At 45.5% G+C, this 16044-nt stretch overlaps 1 protein-coding gene across 1 annotated transcript in view; it reads right to left on the minus strand.

Annotated features, from left to right (window-relative positions):
• Positions 1-259: 259 nt before the first annotated feature.
• The window catches only part of SLC25A36 (solute carrier family 25 member 36), a 111241-nt gene continuing 95456 nt past the window's right edge, over positions 260-16044 (minus strand). Inside the window, exons 6-7 of the mRNA XM_082249534.1 lie at positions 2372-2661; positions 260-1210 (exon numbers count right to left, since the gene is read on the minus strand). Of these exons, the coding sequence (XP_082105660.1) occupies positions 1017-1210; positions 2372-2661 (484 nt within the window). The 3' untranslated portion in view covers positions 260-1016. The remainder of the gene's footprint in view (positions 1211-2371; positions 2662-16044) is intronic.

Here is a 16044-nt window from a genome sequence, read left to right on the forward strand (position 1 = left end):
TGGCTATATAGGCTAAATAGCTTAAATTGAACTGTACAAATTTGAAAAAGGAAGCAAATAACTTGAGCCCTCGCTAATGCGAGGGGGCACAATGCAATGTGTTAGAAAGCGTCATGATATCTTGAGCACCAAGAAGCTTCTATGACCATTAAAAGTCCAAATGGTATTTGTGCGCTACAATATAATAGTAGGTGCAAAAAAAATGCTTGTGCAACCCGATACCAGAAGGCTTTGCCTGGTCAACTGTCCTTTTGCAAAATTTCACAGTATATAAATATTCTTCAACAAACAGGAAGCGTAGCATGACTTTCAGTACATAGGTAGAACTATAGACTGGAATCAAGTATTTGGTGTGGCAGATTCTGATGTAATACATAACCTGAAAACCAAGATGGCCTTACTTTGGTCATGGGAAACAAGTGCACATGTAAAGCTGATGAATAAACAGCAGCTTGTTTAAAATAAAAAATGAAAGAAAAAAAAAAAAAAACAAGAAAAACTGTACATCATCCAGGTACTTGTTAATATAACACGCATCAAATAATGGGATCCTTCTACATTAACTTCAAGTTCAGCCAGAGACACAGCAGAAAAGATGTGTAGGGAATATGTGTTGGGTATACTGTGCGCTTTACAGTATACAGAGGAAATACAGGATGGCTTACGCCATCTGTACACTGTAAAACAGAATAGCACAGCTTTGTGTTTGTCATCCTATTAGTGTCAAGCTTTTCACAGCCTAATGGACAATACCATTTAGGAGGGAAATGACAGCTGTGAAATGCATGATGTTGCCCATTATGACCCCCTCTCAATTCCATCTCATGAGTGGCCAAAGACCACATGCAATGAAGGTGGCAGGAGCACATTCAGCAGCAGCTATCCATACATTCTATGATGGTTACACTGAGTCTTTCTGGTTGTCACCATCACTATTCTTCTCTAGGTGCTCCCTGGTCCACTTTCAATTCTTTGGTCACCCATTTTCTTTACAGACAATAAAGCACGCTGGGCTGCTATCCATTTAGCAAATAGACAACCACTTCGTAGGTTGACATCATTATAGCTGTGTTGGGGATTTGTCTAACCAGGTGCGTTGTGAGGCCACGGTACAAGGAACCATAGCCTTCTTCTCTCACCACCAGAGACAGCGTTTGGAAGAAGGATCTGTATTTTGTGCCTTCCTCACGTAGCCTTGTCCGTACAACCTCTGGAAACAAAACACACACAGGAAAAAAAAAAATATCAGTAACAAAATACATAGAAGTTAGAATAAAAAAATAACAAAATATATACCTTCTTAACAAGGATTGAGTAGTTTCTCAAAAAAAAAAAAAAAAAAAAAAAAAAAAAAAAAAAACACCTTACCTAATCTACTACTTTTTTGGAACCTCAACATAGAGAATAATTTTTAGGTTTTCGAATCTATATTTCAAAAGCAATTAATAATCTTGCAACCTCATCGATATTTGGGGGTTAGATAGGACCACCCCAAAGATGTTCAAATTTTTATAAAAAGCTTGGGAGGCCTATAAAGGGCAAGATTGGAAAAAAACAAATTTAATGTTGGTCATCAAATATCAGAATCGGAAGGGATGTCGGGTGTCGCTCTGGTCCCCCAAAGGCATAGAGCCAAGTGAGAGCCATCTTGCCCAGCCAATTGACTTCCTGCCCAGCCATCTGCTGGACCAGATCGCTTCCGGGATTACCAACAGCTACAGTAAACTTGCAGTTAGGCGAGGCAAGTGGCTAAGTGTATGTCCAGCCAACAATGAAGACAAAGTCACTGCATGGAGTTTCAACCTGGCATTCATATCCTGTACAACTGGTTGACTTGATAGCAATATCCCATGGATGCTGAAATATTTTTTTCAATGGCCAATGAAAAAAGTGGCGTTTCATGGCTTGGCTGCTTTTTGCTCTCAGCCCAGCCATCCCCAACCACATATACTGCAGGATGAAAGAAAAGGTCCTCAACACAGAATTATAGGTAAAGTGAATATGCTTTCTAACTCAGCGGCAAGGGTTCCTGGGTTGCATTATGTAGTTCATGGGGTCATTTTTCTCAAGGCTGCTCTTTTAAACCTGACATAAAAACCTAAGGGAGTGCTATATGTAATAGACAATAGTTTGTGTTCATTATCTAACCATCAAAAAGGAAAAAAAAAAAAAATTAAATGGAAACTTGTACCTAAAGCAAAGCCTATAACCACCTAAATAAATATCAGTGCAGTATGAATATTTAGTATGTTTATTTATAGTATAAAAAATGCAGCGAATGGTCTGACTGCAATCAGCCTCTAAGTGACCATGTTTAAACAGACAAAATAGTCAAAAGTAGAAATACAAAATATATACAAACTTTATGTACCATGTGGGTATGCTATAGAGGTGGCACATGTCTTGGAAGTTGCTGCCGCCAACATTAGTCCAACAAAATCAGAAGCCTCTTTTGTAGACTCATCCTCAGCATCCATGGCTGTTGCAGTCTTATATTCCAGCAGTCTCCGTTTAATACTTTCATAAATAACAAAGTGGATAACAGTTTCAGAGATGCCGGCGTAAGAAGCAGACATGCCCCTGTAAAAACCTTTAAAGCCATCTGTGCTGTACACCTTGCGGATGCATTCCAAAGCGCTCATTCGTCTTTCACCTCGGTTTCTGGAAAGATAAGAAAGATTTAAAGTGTAGGTCTCATTAATGATCTGTTACAATAACTGCACAACATAAAAGTGAAACTACAAGATTACACTAAGAACACTACATTGATAATAAGCAAAGTAAATAACCCAGTGAAGACAGTATATAAACGAATAGAAAAAAAGTTGTTGGTGTGTATAAGTGATGTCACATACAGTGGGGGATGGAGATGATGGCGTTAATGTAGTGTGCAGGATAAGGGAGGTAAGATTAGAGAAAGGATAGGAAATATGGTAGAGGGGTGAATGGGGTTTATAATGTTGACACTGTACTGTATTGCACTGGTGCTGGTTGGTGGTCAGGAGGCTTTCTTTCCTCTCAAATACCAATTGATCTGTAAGAGGAAACTGTGCTTCCTAAATCACAAGACAAAAAAATGGATTTTTGTCTTACTGTAAAATCCTTTTCTCTAATGTTCATTGACAGGCACAGCTCCATATCTTCTTTGACCCTGGGGTTATGCTGCTCTCTTCAAGAGTAGGACTACGTGAAAAAAAAATTTGGCTACGCCCCTGAGGCAGTCCCAGGGGGTATACCCTCACTTCCTGCTATAAGACTTCAGTTTGTAACAAGCAGTGTCACAAAAATACTCAACCCAACAGAGGGACGGGTGCTGTATCCATCAGTGAACCTCAGAGAAAAAGATTTTACAGTAAGACAAAAATCCAGTTCATGGACGGACGCAGCTCCATATCTTCTTAGACCCTTAGGATGTCCCAAAGCAGTGTCAATATGAGGGGTGGGAAAAAAAAAAAAAAAAAAACAACAGATATAATTCCCAACAAGGGCTAAACATAGCCAGCCAGGTAAACCAGGAGCTCAATCAGGAAAAACTGGAGCTCACCACCAGGAAAACTTTGCAGCTGAATGCAGCATCCGAAAATGCAAGGACATCCACCTTATAAAACGATGTGAATGTGTGTACAGATGACCACGTAGCTGCCTTACACACCTGAACCACTGACGCCTGATGACGGAAGGCCCAGGAGGCACCAAGCGCCTTTGTAGAATGCGCTTTGACAGGGAAAGGCGGAACCTGACCCTTAATAGAATACGCCTGGACCACCGTCTGCCTGATCCATCTGAAAATGGTCACAGCAGGTGCGGCCTGCCCCTTACGAGATCCATCCGTAATGACAAAGAATCGGATTTATGAATGGACTCAGTCGCTGCTAGGTACACTATGATTGCCCGAACCACATCCAAGGAGTGGAAGGCAATTTCTTTAGGATGTTTCAGCTTAGGGCACAAAGATGGCAACACAATGTCCTCATTTAAATGAAACCCCGAGACGACCTTAGGAAGGAACGCCTGAACGGGTTGTAACACCACATTGTCCCTGTGAACCACCAGGTAAGGTGACCGACAGGACAACGCAGTCAACTCCGACACCCTACATGCAGAAGTAATAGCCACCAAAAAGGAAGAAGTAGTAGACACCTTTTGTGTCAAGGTGAGCAGAGGAAGTTCACAAATATTTTCAAAAGGAAGCTTTTGAAGTACCGACAGTACCATATTGAGATCCCACGGAGGTACCAGGGATCTCACCGGAGGAGCCAGGTGGCTAACCCCCTGCACAAAAGTGTGAACCAAGGTTATTCGCAGCCAACGGCCTTTGAAAAAATATAGGCAAGGTGGAAATCTTGCCCGTGATGTTGTCCAGAGCCAAACATTGATCTACACCTAGTTGCAGAAAGTCTAGTAGAGGAGACACAGTAAAGGAACAGGGAGAACCCCCCCCCCCCCCTCTGAGACTCACATCAAGTAATGTATGCCCTTCAAACGCTATGATAAACCTTCCTGGAAGTAGATTTCCTAGCTTTCAACAGCGTAGGAATCACTGACTCCGACAGCCCTCTGTCCAGCACCTGGCTTTCAATAGCCAAGCCATTAAAGCCAGCGACCGTAATGGAGGAATGCCACTACCATGCGAATGGACTACATCCGAAATTTCTGAACCCGCACAAAGTGGTTCGGAGCCTTGAGGTCCAAGATCGGGCAGGCCTTGCCTTCCTTCCTGGGAACAGTAAACAGATTTGAATAAAAGCCTTGAAAATGTTCTGGACTCTGGAATCAGCACAACGACTCCTTGTGCCAAAAGGTCCTGCAGCCGATCGTGAGACAGGCATAGGTTGGAAGGAAATAACCTTGCTGGAGGCAAGGACCAAAATTTAACCTAACCGAATCAACTCATGGACCCATTTGTCCTGAATGAGCAAGGTCCACGGGTGCAAGGTCCACGGATCTGGAAAGAAACAAAGACGTCCTCCCACCCCAGATGATACGGGTGAGGGCGCCCCTTCGATTTGAGGAAGGCTTGCCTGTGGAACCAACAGAGCCCGCTTTAGACTTACCAGTCCAGGGTCTCTTGGAGCTGCCTTCAAAAGGTACGGGTGGATCTTGATCCCTTGTCCTGCGATCCAGTCAGACGACAGGGCCGAGAAAAGAAGACCACGCTTACGATGAGGTTCCTTGCCCTTAGCAACCTCTGGAAGCAAAGTACTCTTACCTCCCGTAAGACCTTTAATAATCTCCTCCATAGAGGCCCTGACCAAAATGGTCTCCTACAAAAAGGAGATCTGTCAATACCTATTTAGAAGTCTGGTTGGCCAACCAGTACTTCAACCATATCATGCGGCGAAGGATCACCGCCATCACAGATGCTCTGCCAGCCAAAGGGGCCGCATCCAAGGATGCATCACAGATGTACTGTAGCCCCTGAATCAACTGATCCGCCAGCTCAGGAGGATGTGGATGCCCTTCCAGATCCTGGCGTAACAGTTTTGCCCATTCCGTCAAAGTCTGAGATACCAAGGTGATCGCAAACACCGGCCTAAAAATCGAACCTGTCACGGTGAAAAGGTATCGGACCAGAGCCTCAGCTCTTGTCCACAGGGTCCACACATCAATGCTTGACACAAGTGACTGCAGGGCCGCCGTCATTGCTGCCATGGCAGACTGAGACCCAGAGGGTCCCGCAGCTTCTGAGAGTGGGTCAGGTGGTGATACTCGCTAAAATAGAGGTCGCACCGTGTACAAAAAAAAAAATATATAAATATATTTTTTATTTTTGCTAAAAAGCCCCCTTTACACCGGTACTACAAGGATTAGCACACCAGCTGCGCTGCTATAGCAGAGAAGAGGGCTGTTTACCCGCAGGGACTCACCACCCTACACTCAGAACAGAATACAGAGCGCCAAACTGCCTGTCCTGCTGCGATCAGAAAGGAAAAGGAAGCGCTAAAACGGTCACTAGAGAACCCTGCCGCACGTCACCGCTCCAGACTTCAAGCAAATGGCCCCTACATTGATTACAATAAGAAAATCCAAAAACATGGCTGCCAGACTACACACACATGGCCGCCAAGACCGAACACAGCCATACACAACAAAATGGCGGTGCCACACGGTAACCAGGACCCTGAGGAACGTGTAGTCCAACAAGGGGGGAGCCCCCACAGGGACCCCCGGCACAGAACAGCCCATCACCAAACAGGGACAATCCTCACCCAGAAACAACTGTACACTCCAAGGGGGATGGGGGGGGGGGTAGGTGAGGACAACCATTACAGGGGAACCCCGCAAGTGAAAAAAAAGGGGGGGGGATCATGAGGAAGGGAGTGCACATGAGGAACCCATCAACCCGAAGAAGGGCCTGCGTCCACCCCAGCATTCCCCAGAGAAAAGAGGGGGGGGGGAATGACACAATATCTGGGAACCAAGCGGGCACAGCTTCTGGCAGACCACAGCGCCATCTTGGAATGGGGGTACTGCGGCCAGAGGTACGTTGTGACTCTGGTCGTGATCATTGTCAGCACCAGGGCTTTGCGCCCTCGCAAGGTGTTTCACTCGTGGGCCAGCCCCCGTCCAGTGGGGCTATGTCGCGGCTAACCAAGCATGGAGCTAATAGTTGGCCCAGTCCGGCTGTTGATTGCAATTCACACAGGAACGGAATTGATTGTAGTTCACACAGGAACAGAAAATAGCAAAAGAAGAAAAAAAAAAACTCCATTTAAAAAAGAAAAAAATTCCAGGACTGCAGATTCCAGCAGGAAGCCAGGTCCTTACTCCTGACTAGGCAGGAAAAAAAAAAACTATAGTCCTATAGCAGAAAGTGAGAATATACCCCTCCTGGGACTGCCTCAGGGACAAGGCCAAAATTGTTTCTATCTAGTCCTACTCCTTAAGAGAGAGCAGCATAAGTCCAAGGAGCTAAGAAATAGAGCTGTGTCCGTCAGTGAATGAAAGAAATCCAGTTTTCTCTTTCGTTCATTGACAGACACAGCTCCATATCTGCTTTGACCCTGGGGACGTCCCAAAGCAGTGTCAACATGAGGGGTGGGAAACAGCAATACACAGAATTCCCAAAAGGGGTAAACATAGCCAACCAGGTAAACCAAGAGCTCAACCAGAAACAACTGGAGCTCAACAACAAGAAAAAAATAAACCGTCAAGAGCCACTGCAACAGCAGCCTGCAAAACTTTGCAGCCGAACTCAGCATCCGCAGATGAAAGTACATCCACCTTATAAAACTTTGTGAATGTATGCACAGACGACCATGGACCTTGCACACCTAGACCACTGACGCCTGATGACGGAAGGCCCAGGAGGCACTAAGCGTCCTTGAAGAATGCACCTTAACAGGGAAAGGAGGAACCGGACCTCTGATGGAACAGGCCTGTACCACCATCTGTCTGATCCATCTAGAAATGGTCACAGCAGACGTGGCCTGCCCTTTACAAGATCCATATGTAAGGACAAAAAAAATAATCCGATTTTAAAAATCGAGTCGCCGCCAGGTACACCCCGATTGTCCAAACCACATTCAGGGAATGCAAGGCAATTTCATTAGGATGTGTTGGCTTAGGGCACAAGGAAGGCAACACAATGTCTTCATTCAAGTGAAAACCAGAGACAACCCTAGGAAGGAACAACTGACAGGGACGTAGCACCACTTTGTTCTTGTAAACCACCAGCTAAGGTGACCGACAGGACAACAGAGCCAGTTCCGACACCCTGCGTGCAACCCAAAATAATAGCCACCCAAAAAGGCTACCTTCTGTGACAGAGTAAGCAGAGGAAGTTCAAATATTTTCAAAAGGCGGTTTTTGAAGAACTAACAGTATCAAATTGAGGTCCCAAGGAGGTAACAGAGACCTTACCGGAGGAGCCAAGTGGCAAACCCCCTGGACGAAAGTAAACCAAAAAATTTGCAGCTAATGGCTGTTGGAAAAAAATTTGCCAAAGCACAAATCTGGCCCTTGATGGTGCAAAGAGCCAAACGATTATCTACACCTTGTTTTAGAAACTCCAGTAGACGGGACACCGAAAAGGAATGGGGAGAAGCCCCACTGAGACTCACACCAAGAAATGTACGCCCTCCAAAAACTCTATGATAACTCTTCCTAAAAGTAGATTTTATAGCCTTTAAGAGAGCAGGAATCCCTGAATCAGACAACGCTCTATACTTCAGTACCTGGCTTTCAATAGCTAAAGTTAAAAGTTAAAGCCAGTGACTGTAAAGCAGGATGGAATATCTGCCCTTGAGACAAAAGATCTTCTCAGAGGGAGTCTCCAAGGAACATTGGCTACCAGCCTCACAAGGCCGGCGTACCAAGACCGGCGAGGCCAGTCTGGAGCCTCCCAGAATGATTGGAATTCCTTCTGCCTTGATTCTGCGCAGAAGCCTCGGCAGAAGCTGTAAGTGGAGGAAAAGCGTAAATAAGACGATACTGACCCCCAAGGGGCCACCAGAGCTTTGGGGACGTCGGCCAAAGGATCCCGAGATCTTGCAACAAACCTCTGAACCTTCCGGTTGAGACGAGAGGCCCACAGATCCACATCCGGAGTCCCCAACCGGAGACACAGCTGTCGAAACGCTTCCGGATGAAGAGACCATTCGCCGGGACTCAGGCCCTATTGACTGAGGCAGTCCGCCTGCCAATTTTCAATCGCCTGAATCCAAAGCCTGATCGCCCAGCCGAACTCTAGCAGAGTTTGCACATTAATGTCCAGATCGTCTTTTAGGACAGACGGAGACACTGCTTGCACAAGGAGATCATCCAGGTATCCCAGTACAACGATCCCCTCTGCTTGAGCAAGGCTAACACCGGGGCCAAAACGTTTGTGAACACCTGGGGAGCTGAGGCGAGACCAAAACGGTAACGCCATGAATTGATAATGTTCCTCTCCAACGGCAAAACTAAGAAAACGCTGATGCCCTACATGTGTTGGGATATGGAGGTAAGCATCCTTGATATCGAGAGAGGCCACAAAATCCTCTTGATGAAGGGATTCCACCACTGTGCGAATGAACTCTATCCGAAACTTCTGAACCCACACAAAGCGATTCAGGGCCTTGAGATCCAAGATCGGATGGACCTTGCCTTTCTTTCTTGGAACAGTAAATAGATTTGAATAAAATACCTGAAAACCTTCCAACTCCTGAACAATTACTCTCTGTGCTAGCAGATCCTGCACCGTCCCATAAAAGGCCCTTCAGCCAATCCGGGGACAGGCGCAAGTTGGAAGGAAAGAACTTTGCTGGAGGCAAGGGCCAAAACTCAATCTTGTAACTGGACCGAATCAACTTGTGGATTCATTTGTCTTGAATAAGAGAGGTCTATGGGTTAGGAAAGAAGCGAAGACGTCCCCCCCCCCCAGATATAGGTGAGGGCGCCCCTTCAGGCAGAGGAGGGCTTGTCTGCGGATCCCACTTTTGACTTACAAGCCCAGGGACTCTTGGAACCCCCTGTGAAGTGATGGGTGGACTTTTGTTCCTTGTCCTGCAATCCCGCAGGGCGAAAGGGCCGTTTGTGATCCGAGAAGAAAGGACCACATTTACAACGAGGCTCTTTGCTCTTGGAAACCTGTGGAAGCAGAGTACTCTTACCTCCCGTGAGACCCTTAATGATCTCTTGCATAGAAGCACCTTCTCCTGCAAAGGGAAGGTCAGTCAGCACTTCTTTGGAAGCCTGGTCAGCCGACCAGTACTTCAACCATATCATGCGGAGAAGGGTCAGCTCAGGAGGATGTTGATCCCCTTCCAGATCCTGGCAAAGGAGCCTCGCCCATTCCGTTAAGAACTGGGACACCAAGGTGATAGCAAACAAAGGCCTCAAAATCGAACCCGCCATGGTGAAGAGATATTGGACCAGAGCCTCAGCTCTCTTGTCCACAGGGTCCTTAAGACGGGAAATTCTCCACCGGAAAAAGCATGGCCTTATTCAATCTGGAGACCTGAGAGTTCACCACTGGGGGAACCATCAGCTTCTTTAAAAGAGACTCCTTAAAGGGATACCTCCTAGCGAAACGCTTATGTATTTCAACCATGCATTTTGGGAACACCCACTGACTAGCGACAATCTTGTCAAAATAGGCAGGAAAAGGGGAACACCATAGTCCCCATGGATGACCTACGGGTGCAAAATTGCACCGGCGCAGCCGACACAGCAGCAGCTGTGTCCTCTAATTTTAAAATTGCAATCAGTGCCTCCACAAGCGCCTTTTTTATGCGCGGCCATAGTAGAAGTGGATTCATTCTCACTATCAGTGCACTCGAGGTGCATTGAAGCAGACCCAGTGGGTTGACTCGCATCCGCAGCGGCCAAATTCACCTCAGACTCTGAGAAGGCAGAGGATACAGTTGAAAGCGGGGGGGCGCTTCTTGCCAGTCCACTTTTGCAGGGCCATATCAACTTTTGACACAAGTGACTGCAGGACTGCCGTCATGACCGCCAGGGCAGACTAAGACCCAGAGGGTACTGCAGCTTCTGAGAGTGGGTCAGGTGGTGATATCTGCTCCAGGGACTTCATGGTTTATTCGGAGGCCGCCTTTAATATGCAAGGAAAAACTTTTTTTTTTAAAAAACAAAACAAAAAAAAACCCTCACACCGCTACTGCTGTGGGACTGCAAATCCCAGTGCACCAGCGGCGCTGCTATAGCAGAAGAAGCTGTATACCCGCAGGGACACACCACCACCTATTCAGATCTGGATACAGAGCACCAAGCTGCTTGACATGTTGCGATCAGAAAAGAAGAGGAAGGGCAGTCACTGCCACTAGAGGCCCACCGCTGCATCACTGCTCCACAGGCTACAAGAAAATGGCTGCCGCATTAACTTTAATGGGAAACTCTAAAAGCATGGCCGCTGGACTACACAAACATTGCCGCCGAGGCTGTACACAGCCATCCACAACAAAAAGGCAGTTCAGCGCAGTACCAAGGATCCAGACCGGCCCTACAGGTACTTGTAGTCCACTGTGGCCCTCACATGGACCCCCCCGTGCAGCCATTCACCACAGCAGCATCTGGAAACGAGTCGCCGGCGGCGCGCTCCCACCTCCCTCCAGCCCATCACCAATAACACCCCATACAGGAGTGGCGACCAGTACAGGAGAGGGCGAACAGTACAGGTGAACCCCGCTAGCGAGGGGGGAACCATGAGGGAAGGAAGGGCACAGAAGGGACCCGAGGAAGGGTCCGCATCTACCCCAGCATACCCCCAAAGGAGAGGGGGGACACTACTCCCCACACCTGGGAACAGAGGACACTACTCCTGACAGTCCACCGTGCCATCTTTGAATGGGGGTGCGGCAGCCAGAGGTGCGCTTCGACTCTGGTCGTGACCATTATGGCAACAAGGGCTATACATCCTCGCAAGGTGTTTCACTCGCCGGCAAGCCCCCGTCCAGTGGGGCCATTCGCGGCAAACCTAGGGTGGCGCTAAAAGTTGGGTCGTGCTCGCTTGCCAGACTGGAAAGACCATAAGAATCTAGGATATCCAGTGTGTTGCCCAGTCCGGCAGTTGATTGTAGTTCTTACAGGAACAGAAAATAACAAAATAAAAAATTCCATTTAAAAAAGGAAAAAAGCGCCAGGCCCGCAGATCCCAGCAGGGAACCAGGTCCTTAATCCTGACTAGGCAGAAAAAAAGTCAAGTTTTGTTTCCACCTAGTCCAACTCCTATGGAAAGCAGCATAACCCCAAAGTCAAAGAAGATATGGAGCTGTGTCTGTCAATGAACGAAAAAGAAAGTGAGATTTAAAGTATTTTTTTTTCCTTTACTTAAAATTTTTTAATACATTTTTTTATCTATTGTGTCCCCTGGGTGTAAGTCTAAGATTTCTGGCAATTTCCAAGCTCACAGGGTCATAACTGCTTCGCCGGGCGGCTTCTAGGACCTGTCATTCACTTATTTATAAGTTTCTATAGAGGTGGCAGGGGGTGTGTTATTTTAACAGTAGGTAGGCACATTCATGACGTCATCCTGCGGCCACCTTACTGATGGTATTGAATCCAAATTGCAGAGCGCTCCTCTTAGCACTATCTTGTAAGTGGCATTTTATACATTAGCAGCATTAAACTCTAAACAGAGAACGCTAATAGCTGTCTTTTGTTTTTATTGAATGTCCCTACGTGCTTGAGGATTGATTATAAAAAGGAGTTTCATGCACCATCTGGAACTTTACCCCTGAAGACGACAAGTGCAAATGACCTTATTCATTCATTCAGGGGTCATATTTTGAAGGTGAGCGGCTAGTAGTCACTATTATGGCGCTTTTCCACTGCATGGAACCGAATGGTTCGGCTCGCTTTTGTGCTTTTCCACTGCTGGTACCGCATGGTACGGTGTAGGAACGGTTTGGTGCGGTACGGCCGTGCTTTTCCACTACATGGAACCGAACGGTACGGCTCGCTTAAACAGTACCACCTCAGTTGTGGTTCCAACAGGGCCGTACCGGTACCATATCCAACAATCCTTTGCATGCAGCCTTAACTGTTTGTCAGTACTAGCTAGAGAATCATTGTTATCTCACCCACTTACTTTAGTACTACTTTAGTGGAAAAGCAAACCATACCAAACCGTACCGAACTGTTCCAATACCATACCATGCGGTACCATGCAGTGGAAAACCAAACCGGGCCAAGCAGAGCCGAGCCGGTACTTGCAGTGGAAAAGTGCCATTAGTGGAGGCACGTGTGGCACATTTGGCGTTTGTTACATTAAGGAATACAGCACTTCTGTTGCACAGCTAGGATTGTGTTTCTAATCACAGATTGAGTTTGATGGACATTATTCGATGCATAGACAGTTTATTTGCACACTGATCTTTTATCAATAGAAGGTTGTGCTGCACTATTATTAGTTTAATTCAACAAGTGAGACGTGGCTTCTAACTGCAGCCTGTGTTTACACTCGGTGATGCTATGATTGTTCACATCTATCATGTTTTACAGAACCACCATCAACGGCTCTGTACCTTTTGCCTCTGATTCGTTGTGTCCGATCACAGCTCTGAGCGAGCACAGGTGCACTGTTCCTGGAGGGCAAACTGGTACACCCTCTTGGAATAATAGGGGCGTGACCCATTTGTATGTACAGTGGGGCAGTTGGTCCACAAGATGTTAAAAGCAGTATTAAACCCAAAAACGAAAAATGATGTATTGCAGTAGAGCTGAACGATTAATCAATTAATCGTTTAAAAAAAATAAATAAATTGCGTTCTCGATTCATCCCCCCCTCACGATCTTAATCTGGCATTTCCATGATTCATACAGTGCAGAGCTATTCACTGCTCATTCACAGCTGTCAAAAAAAAAAAGAAGAAGAGCCTCTGCAAATGGTATCAACATTTCTCAGCCCTGGGAGATACATTGTAAAACATGTTTATAGTTATCATTTGGTTCTGGTTGACACTACTCCGACTTGGGACATGACTTGTGTGCCCTCAAGTCTCTTGTCATCATAAATTTAATGTAAATGAAGGAGAGCCATCTTAATATGCACTACTGAAGTCGCTCCGACTTCAGAAAAGGTTCCTGTACTACTTCAAGGCGACCTCTATCCGACTTGTGCACATTCTAAGTCGGATCCTTATCTATTTTCAAGCGACTTATCAGACTTTCCAGGAAGAAGAAAAAAAGATTAGCCAGGCATTCCCCACAGACAAAGTCGCCTATCATTTAAGTCTCTTCAAAGTAGTACACAAGTCTCTTCCAAGTCACGCTAAAAAGTCGCTCCTTCATGGGGCGACTTTCTGGTCCCGGTAGTGTGAACCGGCTCTTAAGGCTCGTACAGACTTGACAAAAATCGGACGGACAAAATATCCCCTGATTTTTCTCTCGCTCAGCCTTCATTACAGTTTTTAGTTGACAGTGCATAATGTTCACGAAATTTCTTGTCCGATTTTTTTGGGGACCTTTTGTTCCTAGACTTCCGGGTCGTCAGCAACTTCAGATCATGCGCGGCCTTTCGTATCCGATTTTTCGCGGACATATTGCATACACAAACAAAAATTGGTCGTGCTGGGGACGGACGATAACATTTTTGGTGTTTTTACCTCCGTTTTTTTTCGTTGAAAATGTTGGGATCGGCTGCTGAAAGTTGTGTAAACACTAGCTGAAAATCGTACGATTTTACCTCGGACGGCAATTTTGGCAGATTTTCTAGTAGTGTGTACCCCACTTTAGAATACGTTCACATCTAGGCGTTGCTATTTTATAGGCGTTTTCCAGGCGTTTTTGTGTAGTCATACGAGTTTAGGTAACCAATGAAAAGCAGCATTTTTTAAAACATTTGCATAAAAAGGGGCCCTCCTCCTCAGGATTTTGTGGTGGTGTTTGGTGTCTGTGTGAGGTTGTGTTACTGTGTGCTTTCCTGCTTTTTGTCTTTAAAATGGCCGACAAATACAGATTTTTGTTTTGTGCATCAGTTGCACTTCTGATGCTGGAGGAAGCGAGGGATCGACAAAACTGGGTCCATCCTGTGATCGCTAATCGGCGACAGCCAGTTCTGTGCATGAGGACAAATTCTTCCAATACACACGATTCTTGTAATGCACATTCTTTGCATCGTACACACATGGATATTGTCCTCACTAGTGCAATGAAGCCTTCAGCTTCCAAAAGTAAAGTGCTGTCCCTCATTTTGCAGAACATGTGCTAAAGCAGAGGCGTGACAAGAGGTGGAGAGCTGGGTAGAGAGATGCTGTTTGAACAGATCAGCAGCTACAAAACGCTCTATATCACCTTTCCAGCATTTGCATTGAAGTCTATGGAGCAAAAACACCTGTAATCTGCCCAAAAAGAAGCTAATGTACTTTTTGGAGCGTCGGGCGTTTTGCTCAAGGCGTCAGAATGCTCAGAAGTGAATAGGGGCCATTAAAATGAATCGGATTTGTCTTGTTGGGTGTTTTTTGAGCTGATCCTTAGATCTGAAAAACGCCCCAAAATGCCTACATGTGAACGTAGCCTTAGACCAATGGGATTGAACTTTGGTCTCTAAATGAGGTCGTTCACACCTGAGTGTATAGTTTTCAGACGTTTTTAGGTGTTTTCTCAGGTATTTTTTGTAGGTGTTTGGAGGCAGGCATTGACATGTAACAAAAACGCTTGTAATCTGCCAAATAAGAAGCTCATGTACTTTTTTGATCTTTGGGCGTTTTGCTTCAGGCGATAAAACGTTCATATGTGAACATGGGATTTTGCTTGTTGGGCGATTTGAGACTTTAGAGATGAGCGTGAGCTAAAAAACGCTCAGGTGTTAACAGGGCCTAAGCCTTTTTCTGACACTTGTTGCTTACAAGTTAAAAATCTGTATTTTTTGCTAGAAAAATACTTGGAACCCCCAGAACAAAATGCTGGTGGTTGCAATATTTTATGTCACACTGTATTTGTGTAGCAGTGTTTCATATGCAATTTTTTGGGAAAAAAATACACTGTAAAAAATTAAAAAGAAAAAAAAAACAAACAGTAAAGTTAGCACAATTTTTTTGTATAATGTGAAAGATGATGTTAGGCCAAGAATCGTGGTCTTTATTTCTAAGCAAAAAAAAAAAAAATGGGATTCTCATTTTATCCAGAATCGTGAAACTCTATATTGCAGTTAAGGCTCAGTTTTTAACTGCATACAATTCACATACCATGTGAATCTGACCAGCTTTCAATGGAGCTGATTCACAAGTGTGGGGCGGTCAGGGTTTTAAAAAGGGTAGATTTTGTGCGATCAGTCTCCCTTGTCAGTGTAAAGAGCTTGTCTCAACCCTCTATCTTCCACTTTTACTGCAAAGCTTCGGCTGCTAAAGGAAAAAAATAACAGCAGGGTAAACAGGTAAAAAAACGAAGTTACAGGGGGGCTGAGAAAAACAAACACTTCGATGCTATGTTGATGAAGTCAACCTCTGGGTGAAGCCAAGATGGAAAAGGACCTGGGGGACCTAGTGGACAACAGGCTCGGCAGTGGCATGCAATGCCAAGCAGCTGCAAGCAAAGCCAACAGAATACTGGCATGTATAAAAAAGGGGATTCACTCCAGAAATAGATAGATTATTCTCCCACTTT

The sequence above is a fragment of the Pelophylax lessonae genome, assembly GCF_965119305.1.
Source record: "Pelophylax lessonae genome assembly, chromosome: 3".
Lineage (NCBI taxonomy): Eukaryota > Metazoa > Chordata > Amphibia > Anura > Ranidae > Pelophylax > Pelophylax lessonae.